At 37.1% G+C, this 10322-nt stretch overlaps 1 protein-coding gene across 28 annotated transcripts in view; it reads right to left on the bottom strand.

Moving 5' to 3' along the window:
* Window positions 1-3249: 3249 nt before the first annotated feature.
* CLOCK (clock circadian regulator) overlaps window positions 3250-10322 on the bottom strand; it is a 121698-nt gene continuing 114625 nt past the window's right edge. For all 28 annotated transcript variants that reach the window (XM_019740117.2, XM_019740111.2, XM_074324538.1 and 25 more), the window contains one exon: window positions 3250-8401. In XM_019740117.2, coding sequence (XP_019595676.2) covers window positions 8222-8401 — 180 coding nt within the window. In that variant the 3' untranslated portion in view covers window positions 3250-8221. The remainder of the gene's footprint in view (window positions 8402-10322) is intronic.

Raw genomic sequence — 10322 nt, 5'->3', positions numbered from 1 at the left:
TTTCAACCCAAAGCACAGTTCTGCAGAAACTCCTCTATGTTCCTTGTATGAAGTACTATGGTATAGTAGACCCAGAGCAATTCAGGTTTACTGAGCTACTATCAAAGTCCACAATTACAGTAAATTTGTAATTTAAAGAAATGAAAGAACAGAGTCTTTCTTAATCACCCAGCATTGTCAATTAGAGACAAACATTCTGCAGTAGCAACTGGGAAAGACAGCTAACCACTACTGTGAGAAGATCTGAAAGTAGTTGTCAGTTGGGGTGGCCGGTAAGCTCAGTTGGTTAGAGCATTGCGCTAATAAAAGTAGTTGTCAGTTAAAAAGTAGCAGTAGCACATACTAATGAAAAAGTCATGTTTGGAAACTTTATGGTAGTTAGAGAACTCCTTGAAAGTGTATATTATAGGGCAGAAAAACAATGTCCACGAATTAAGAAAAACTACTTCAAAGAAATTTCAAGTTAAGTCCCAAGACTACACTCATCATTCTGTGCAGTTACATACCCCTAATACTGCCTTAGACTATAAACAAAAAAGTGGGTAATTACATTATTTCTTTTCCGAGAACAGAATGCTTAATTCCTTGTTGGAAAGTAGCTGGTACCATCAGAGCCCAAATTTGGCAATGGAGGCAGCCTGGTCCTAGTGGTAGCTTAATATGTGAATAACAGCAGAGCTTTCTGAGACACTAAAATCTTGTAACAGGACGTAACAATTCAGAATTTGGTAGCTCAGACCTACACTACAAGTTAAAAATCACTAACTCAGAACTCCACTGCTGAATAAAAGAGGAAAATTTCATCGGTAGTGGTTTTAAAATATTTAATAGTCTCTTTAAAATCCAAAATAATGTGATTCTTACAAGTTATGTGCCACATAAAGCAGGTGTTATTTTTTTGAGAAATGCATGTGATACTGTAAAACATAGCACTGAGGTATTTTTTATTTTTGAAATTGAGTAAGGAAACAAAGTCTGGATCTAATTATTTTTACATTTACAAAAAAACAATGCTACTGCTTGGCTCTTGCTGTAATTTCAGGTTGTGAATACATTACAGGAGTATGGGAAAGGGCATTATAATAGTACATGTAGTTTTAAAAACGATGCACATCGTCACCTGGGAAAATGATCATATAGCAACAGGCCTGAGAGAAGGTAGGATGATGAACACATTGTACCTCTTCTCAAAGGATAGCTTTGAAAAACGAGTGTAACCAATTGTAACACCAAATTAAAAGGGCAATATCGGTAACAAAATGATCCCCATTTTATACAATATTTCCACACATAGCTCATGAAAATTAGCAGAGAACCTAATATAGCACCGTTGAAACCATTCATTATCCCTTCACGTGCTTCTGTGCAATTTAGCATTTGGGCTGAATACCTGAAAAAATGTTAGTCTCGTTTCTGTTAATCAATTGGATTTCAATTAAATGTTTGCTTTAGAAAAAATATAGGTATTCTTACCTCAAGATTAGTTAGCCATTTATAGCTCCACCCTTTTGGAAGTAAGAATGTTAGCCTACACCTAAATTTTATTTAAAACCAAGAACCAAGCAGTAAGGACAGCAATGTAGCACACTAAGAACCATACAGAACATAAGAATTTGGTGTGTGTTTTTAAGCTACCAACTTATGTTAACAATGAGAAATTTACAAAGAGAAAACATTTTTTTGCACTAACTGGTTTCAATACAGCACTGAATTTAACTCATCTTTGGGCTTCAATCTTTACATAGAGTGAACGTGCAAGTGCCACACAGAAGTCCTTCTCCAACTTACACCGCAGTAAAACAGATTTCAAACTAATTCTAGAATGGTCTAAATTATAGCTATTCTAGCTGGCATAGCTACTGAAAAAGAAAAAGGGCATTTCCTGGCCCCCTTTATTATTATTTTTTTTTTTGCTTGATGATGATTGTCTAGTTATATAACACATCAATCTGAAGATAATACAGCTTTCCCTACATTTACTAATACTGGCACAATCATTGCCAGCAGTGAATTTGTACCAGTACAGGCCAACTCAAAAACACCTGTTATAAAACATTTGAATGTCATTTTTAAAGCGATGTCACAGTTTGTTTCCTCAGAAATTTAAAAGCATACATTTGAAAACATCACATTTTCAATTTAACCCTCAGAGTTAAGAAACATTTTTCACACCATTAAATCCAACTTGTGGTTGACTTGCTTTAATTACCATTCTCCAAGGGATCCCAAAAGCTAGACAGTGTGCCCTGTATCTGGCCTGTGGGACTCAAAAGCTACTCTACGAGCCCCAAAGTGGAGAATTCTGTTCCAATCACACCAGCAAGAAGTATCCTCAAATTTCTAGGCTCCAAATGCTCAAACTGCTTTACTAGACAGTGCTGTGTGTGGAGGTTTTGTTTTGTTTTAAAAGACCAAGCAGCACTATAGAGACAAACATTTTTTTGTAGAAGAGTTTGCAGTGTGTATACATTACTTCACCTATATTTAAAGACTTGCAGTGGATTTGAATTCAGATATGATACTAGTAGTGGCCGTTAGAAGATGCTGATCATTTCACTAACATTTCCCCAAATGGGCAAAAACAGGCAATGTGTGCCACTGGATCTGTCATACTGGCCTTTGGCTGTGTTGGGGAAGTAATATAAAAAGTGCCCCGAAAATAGAAAAGGCAGCAAGTGAAACTAGAAAAAGGTTGGAGCTATATGAAGCAGGTTTCAAAGGAGTTACCTTTATTTTTTCCTTAAATGAGCTGAGAACAGGAGAGAAGTGCAGGGGCCTCTGGATCTGGGCCCTCCACTGCTGTCCTGAAGCAAAACAGATTTGGCCTGCCCATGAAAAATCGTCTTGAGGGCTAGAGGTTGCACCCCACATAAGGAGAGCTAGTTCTCTACGTCAGAGATACAGTAAGGCAAAACAAAACAAACCACAAATTAAATACATGACACTGTGAAATCACTCTGATGAGAAAACAGAACACAAAGATATTTAAAAATATAAATAAATACATGTAGCCATTTTTATTCAAGAAACCCAGAGAACTGCTTACAAAGCAATTTCTTCTTTAAAACCACTTCCTAAATTCTCCCATAAATACTCACTATTTGATTGTCACTTAATGCAGCACCTCAGTGTTTGCTGGTGGTGGTGATGGAATTTCACTTAGTCTTCATAAACGATCCTATTTCATTAAAGAACGTTTCCCTAGGAAAACCCAGGCAGCTTACAAAATATTGTTAAATACTCAAAACAGAACCTGCAAAGTATTATTTTATTTAAGAAAAACAAGGAATGTAGTGTTAAATTATGACATGGGGAAAACATCACATGGAAAGAAAGTTTTAATTTTTAAAATTCACGTTTGTTTAATTTCTTGTGAGCTGTTCAATACTGTTTAAATATCCTGAATTAATAACTATACCAACAAAATTCATCCCCAGTGTTTCCACAGGAGTCATTAAGACCAAATTACACTTTTTTTCTTCAACCAAAGTAGTCTTTCTCAGTCCTTTTTGTGCAAAAATATTACAAGAGCAATTCAAATGGAAACACTGAAATGGCATGCCAACATTTCAGAGCACATTTAAAACACCCAGAATAATTCTTGAAATGATTGTACTCTAAAGTATTACTAACAATCACTTTTGGGTTGATTTTTTACATCTATTCACACTGATGCAATTTTCCTAGACCTCTGAAAATAAACAGGCTCATTGGTCTCTTTTGGTGTCCACACAATAGGCAAGATAGGTTTACAATAGTGTCTAAATGAAACTAGCATCTACAATCTCTTGACCACCACATTCAAAACAAAAGTCAAAGTTCATTTGGCTACCTTGAAATCACTCCCATAAACCTACTACGGTTCACTGGATCTAAACATTTCTCAGAAATGTGTCATTTTTAAATTTCACCTAAGTGATGATTTGGGGATCCTTTAGAAATGGTAATGCCTATAAGATAATAAACTTTATCAAAATGAATAATTGCAATAAAGTGCTTGTTACATTTCAAAATGATGCTTTTAGACTGTGGTATGTTGTTTTAAAAGTGTGTGCTATTCCCATATAAGGATCCCCAGGCGTGAGAGTTGGGTCGTCTCACCTGTCTCAGAAAGCAGCCGCACTAACTGTTGGTAGGCTGACAGTAGGCACATTACCCATGCGGATGAGGCTAGACTAGCTATGGCGAAGGGGGGAGGAGCTTAGAAAAGTGGAAGGATGTGGGAGGTTCCTACTATATTCATAGTTATATACAAATATATTAAATATGCTATAAAAATAGTCGACTCTTTTCCTCTGCAATTACTTCAGAAGCTCCTTTTAGAAGAATGCTCACCCAATCCAAACAAACTTAAAAGGTTCTCTTTCTCCAATCACTATTAAAATGGCAAGTGCCTTTGTGCTGTTTCTTTTCCATCCTCTAAAGATTCCAATCAGCTTACTCCTGGCTAGACTCACTCAGCAATAGTAATATCCAGTGTTTATACCTTCCAACACTGACTCCTGAGGGACTATGGACAGGGTCACAGACATTGGAAAGGTTAGACTTGAGTGAGTTTTACACAAATGTTCATCAACAAACTTTCAATCACCAAAGAAATACAGAAAAAGAAAAAAAAAGAAATGAGCAGTACTAGAGTAAAATGCCATTTGCATTCATTCCACTTTTTAAAAGTTCATCTCAATGTAGTGGAAACGTTTTAAAACACGCTGAGTAACATCCAGTTTAAAATAACACCTATCTGCAGGGCCCCTAGCTGAGGCTTCCGAACAAACAAGGTCCATCTATCCGCCTTCCACACACGACGCCCTCCTGGAGCCGGCCTGCTCCCAGGCCCGTCACTAACTGCGCACACTTGCGCTAAGGCAATGACCGACAGTGCAGCACTTCCGAAGAACTCAAGTAACACTCGCACTATTCCAGAGTATTCTGTAACAAACCATTCAAAGTCACGAGTACATTCCCACACCAGGTTTAAGTGACAAAGCAGAGCATAGGACTCAAATTACCACCTCAACTTAGGACAGAGTTTGGAGACAGAACTGTAGTATGTACTTTCATGCTTCCCCCAACCTCCATGTCTGCTTTTTCCATCAATATTTTCCACTAAAAAAATGGAGTACTTTTGAGACCACTCCCAGCAGCAACTTTATTAGTCCTTGTAGTCCTCACGTGGAGGTGGTGAAACAATACTGCCTGAGCAGTGCCTGCCACAGCGGTCCAACGCAGGGTAACTGCAGAACAGCTAACAGCTTTCCTTATCTTCAACAGTTTCTTACCTAGAAAGTGCCACCCAGAATAAAATGGGGTTTTATTCTTTCTTTCTTTCTTTTTTAAGAAAAACTGAGTAAAGCAGAGGGAAGACAGGATTTTTAAGTAGCTGAAAGATGTCCCTATTTGGTGTTTTTTCATGACTTAGATTTAGAATGTTAATTAACAACTTTGGCTATAGAAATGAACGAAGAACAACTGCTCAATCTTCATCAGAATGCTCAAATCTCCATGCAGGAGGGGGCAGGGATAGCTTTGCAATCCAAGTTTAAGAGAAGCAAGAAAAAAAGAGGAGCTAAGAGGCAGCTGGTGCTTCCCACCTCTTCCAACACAACACTGCATACTGACAACAAAGGAAAAGCAGCTAGCTGCTCCTTTAAATTTAGCCATCAATTCTAAGCAGAAAAAAAAATTATCTGTAAGAAACAACAGGAAGTATAAATGCAAATTTTTGTCTAATTTTCTTTCCCATTTACCTTGTGACTTGTCTTAGGCTTTGTTTTTGTTAAGTACACAGTGCTCACAATCCACCATCCTTCTTTTAAGCATGGTACTTAAGAGGATAAACCTTAATAGTTTTTCATATCTTTCTTTTATTAGCTAAATCTGTATCACTAGGTATCACTAAAAAATGAATGAGGCACAACTCAGATACGTATGGAATGGCATGATAAGGTTAAGAAAGGCAATTTGAAAGGGGAGAAAGTACTGTTGCCATATTCTACAATATCAATTTTGTCTATGTGTATGTGTGCTTTCAAGTACACACATATTCTGACAACTGTCCTTGACATTCAGGAGAAAGTGAGAAATCTATTCTGGATGAATCATTTAGCTAGAAGATGAGCTCCTTGATATGTTAATTATTGATTGGTATCTAGTGACACTTCTTTTATAGAAGGGTAGACACCAACTTTCTTTGGTTGTTTTCATTTTCAACATTTTCTAATTTAAGTGTGGCCAGGTGTAATTTTCTACAGAAAGACAAAATATGTCCCTTAAGGATGATAGCAAAGCTGAGGACAGAAAAGTTTTAAGAACTAAGAGTTTCTCTGACTCTATCTAGCAATTCTGTATTATGTTATTTTCATTGCTCAAAACCTTTTCTGTTTAACAACCTCAATTCTGTTAATACACTTTAAGGTCAATTTTGATTTATTTCAGCTTGCTGTCTTCTTTTCTCTCAGTAATAATTTTTGATATTCTAACAAGATATTTTCCATTAATTTTACTTTGCTCTGTAGTTGTAAATTTAACTATTATAGTACCATAAAATATATAAAATGCTTTTTTATGACTACAATTTGTTGGAATTTATTACCTTTAAGAATATGATATTGCCAAATGAAATCTTAGTTCACATTTAGAAAGCATGTGAGTTACAATACTGTAGCATAGTGAAGGCAAAGCCAAGTCCCACTCCTTTTTCCTCTGTAGGACATTAAGATCATATTGAGCAAATATTTACTAATAATTCTTAAATGACTACTTAGCTTTAAAGGAAGATGCTGATTTAGGAAAATAATTTTGTGAGCACATTAATGACTCTAATAGTGTTAGGATGTCATCTTTTTCTTTCTAAATTATTTGTACTTCCAGCCCAAGAGACTCACAGCAGTCTTCCTGGGAACTTAGGAGGATAACAATGGCAATGACACCCACATGCTATTAAAAATGTACTAAGGTTTCAAAACTGCTACTGAGACCAGAGAATGAGTTCAAGATGGTGAATTATCACCTGAATCAAAATCAAGGCACTATGGGTTTTTTTTTTCCCCTCAAATAACCCTGAATCATTTCTGACTAAAAGAAGCATTGAAGTTGTGAAGGATAATAAAAAGATTCCAACAAATCCTAAAAGTTAAAATTCCCACCAGTGAGAATGTTAAAAAGTGCCTAAAATGTTTTGTGTGCAAATTTTACTCCTAAAACTGAAACATTCTTGAAATTACTTTCAGGCTTGTTGAAAACCATTTACACAACTATTTCCAACTATGAACTATATCAAAATATGTGATCAAAACTCCCAACCTTCTAAAATAAAGCAGTGCAAATCCTATTTTCAAACATAATTGAAAAATAATGAAATGAGGGATGTTTCTGAGTAACTTGAAAATCCTGTTATTTCAATAATTTAACCTGAAAAAAACAATCCATTCCCAGAAGCACATCATACCTCACTGAACAAACTGTGACATCACAGCCGAGTAGGAACAAAAGCCTTGTGCCCCGGGAAAGTGAATAGAACACTATCGTGTTGTAAACAAAAGGGAAAACAAAGGATGTATTAGTTTGCACATGGCATCAGAATCTAAGGAAATGTATTCATACCTATGAGGAGATAATGCTTTCATGCAGCATACAGAATGTTTTCTTTCCTTTTATCCAGACATATACATAATATTTTTACAGCATCTGTACATAGAGAATTTAAACCCTCACAACATTCTGAAATTACTTACGATTCCATCATTATCTGCAAAGGGAGAGAGGCTGGGGGAGAGGGCCTACTGGGTCTACTGGACTGTCTTCATGGCATCATTGTAAGCAAACCCCTGACATGGCAGTGGTGTGTCCTCTGTAACACTTGAAAACAGGCACAGAACCACTAAAAGTTACTAACATTGTTAGTGCCTTTCTGATTCACTGGAGGTCATATTTCAGAGCTGAGCTTCTTAACATTTGGCAATATATTCTTTTTTCATCAAAAAGTATATGGGCAAGTAAAACACTGTCAGAATTGGCTATGGCCCTATGATCATCTTCTGGCTGGTATTTAATGTACGTAGCACTAGGCAGCATTTTCCCTGCTAACTAACTTGAGGAACTAGAACACTCAATACTGCATCTCATGAAATGGCCGGAGCTTTTCCTCCTAATCCTCAGATTCTGTCAGCAACTCTACGGGCCAACCCCTTCTTCCCATGAAGTCAGAGAGGAGGCCTGTGTGCTACTGTGGCTGAACCTTGGAAGGGTCGGTCAGACTGTCAGTCCTGTGCCGACTCAGTTGCTGCTGCTGCTGAGACTGGTGTTGCTGGTGATGTGACTGAGGGAAAGTGCTCTGTTGTAGTGGAAACGCAGCAGACAGGATAAGCTGAGTTGAAGGATTCCCATGGAGCAACCTAGAAGTCTAAAGACAAATGGATCATGCAACACTGCTTTACCCCCATTAAGTTGTCTACATTAAGATTACTCCAGTTTTCCACTCTCCATTGGGACAAAATCCTTAAATTCCACATAATCTATGTAAATTTTGCTCTCTCATTTAAAAATAATATTGTGGTGAATGCTTGTAAGGCTTCCCTCTTTGAAAGTCTGACAGAACTTCGTTTTTTAAAAGCATCTGAGCTGGAGAATTTATGGTATAGAAAGCAATCTATGTCTTGAGACAAACCATACATATTTTTTCACTTTGTATGTCCTAAAGACCACAATTTTAAACAGACAATAAATTTTAAGCATAGCTGAGAACATATGAAACACAAATGCTCTGAGGTCAAACAGATAAGGCTTTTGGCACAGGTTCCTCTGGCTGGTGAGAGCGGGAGCTCCACGGCCAAGCACGGGCCTGAGCTACACTGTCCAGGTGCAAACTCTGGTGCCGTGTTCACTAAGTGAGCGACTTGATCAAACTATTTACTTCTCTGGGCCTCAGTTTCTTCATTTACAACATAAGGATAATCACAGCGCGTCCCATGTTGGGTTTCTATGAAGATTAAATATTAACATCAATATTTAAAAGTATTACAAAAATGAAGGCAAAGTTAGAGACTTAAGTCCTATAAGGAGCGGTGTGGCATAACAAGAAACCAAAACAACAAGAAAGGGCCCAGGATCTGAAGTCAGAAGCCCTGGATTTGAGTTTTGCTCCACCACTCATTCGATGTGTGACCTTGGGCAAGTCTCAACTCGAGGAGCGTGTTTCTTTCACCTAATTTCTACTACTGGATACACAAAGGAAACCAGCCAAAAGAAAGTGCATTTTTAAAATGAAACTCCTTCCTTACTATTGACCATACAACTAATTTTAAAATGGAACTGTGATGAGTGATTTTTGCAAATATATATATGAAGGATACACACACAGATCTTTGAACTTTAAGAACCATTAAGCTTTGCCAAGAACCTGGACCATTTGCTTTCTCTCTTTGTTATTAGGAAAAACTTTTGTAAGATAAAAAAACTCAGAATATTCCTGAGCCTTTCAGGGTTACAACAGAGGTATATTTTGGAACTAAGTGTTATACAATAAGCCAAATTGTGTATTTACAATTTGAGTGTACAATTTGAGAAATACACATATGAGTGTATTTCTGAAGGGTGGTACCTCCCTTATTTCTTTAGGGGTCCCATGTCTTTGGAATGCTTCTTTCAGAAGTGGTGGAGAAGAGAATGCTCATTTTTTAGGGGCCCTCGTTCTGACAAACTAGAAGACTGAGATCTTAATGCAAGTCCTCTCCTTTTTAAAGCTTTTACTTATAATTCTCACTGACTATATTTACCCCAGATAATAGTTTCTAACTTGTTGTAAATTCTAATTATTAATTCATTTATAACAATAGCTAAGCCAGTCACAAATGGCTGCAGTATAGGCTTATGGTCTAAGGGGTTGTATGACTGGAGAGATTTAAGCAACTACCTTATTTTGTTTTCCACATCACCAAGTTTATATCACCAAGAATTGTATTTGGACCAGAACTCCAAGGGTGATAATTAACACTGTACTTATACCTGAATATACAATATAATATTAAATCTTCTAATTATACCATAGTTGTATAACTAAAATTGATGATATGTGTCTGGCCTATATGGAGTCGTCTCCAGCACAAATCTAAACTAGCCTACATTCAAAACTGCTCCCCCTAGGGCAGACGAGTAAAAGCTGGATTTCCAGATGTCATAATCTGCTACTATGTACCTACTCCCCCGTGAGGCACCGAGGTCCAGAAATTCGGCCTGATTTCCTTGCTGAGGATACCGACCTCGATGACTTTCTTCTGTATCCTTTAGAGAGGTAGTTCCTGTCTGATATACCCATGTGAGGTCTG

The sequence above is a fragment of the Rhinolophus sinicus genome, linkage group LG02 (genome assembly GCF_036562045.2).
Source record: "Rhinolophus sinicus isolate RSC01 linkage group LG02, ASM3656204v1, whole genome shotgun sequence".
Taxonomy (NCBI): domain Eukaryota; kingdom Metazoa; phylum Chordata; class Mammalia; order Chiroptera; family Rhinolophidae; genus Rhinolophus; species Rhinolophus sinicus.
This window is presented reverse-complemented; position numbering and strand designations above follow the sequence as displayed.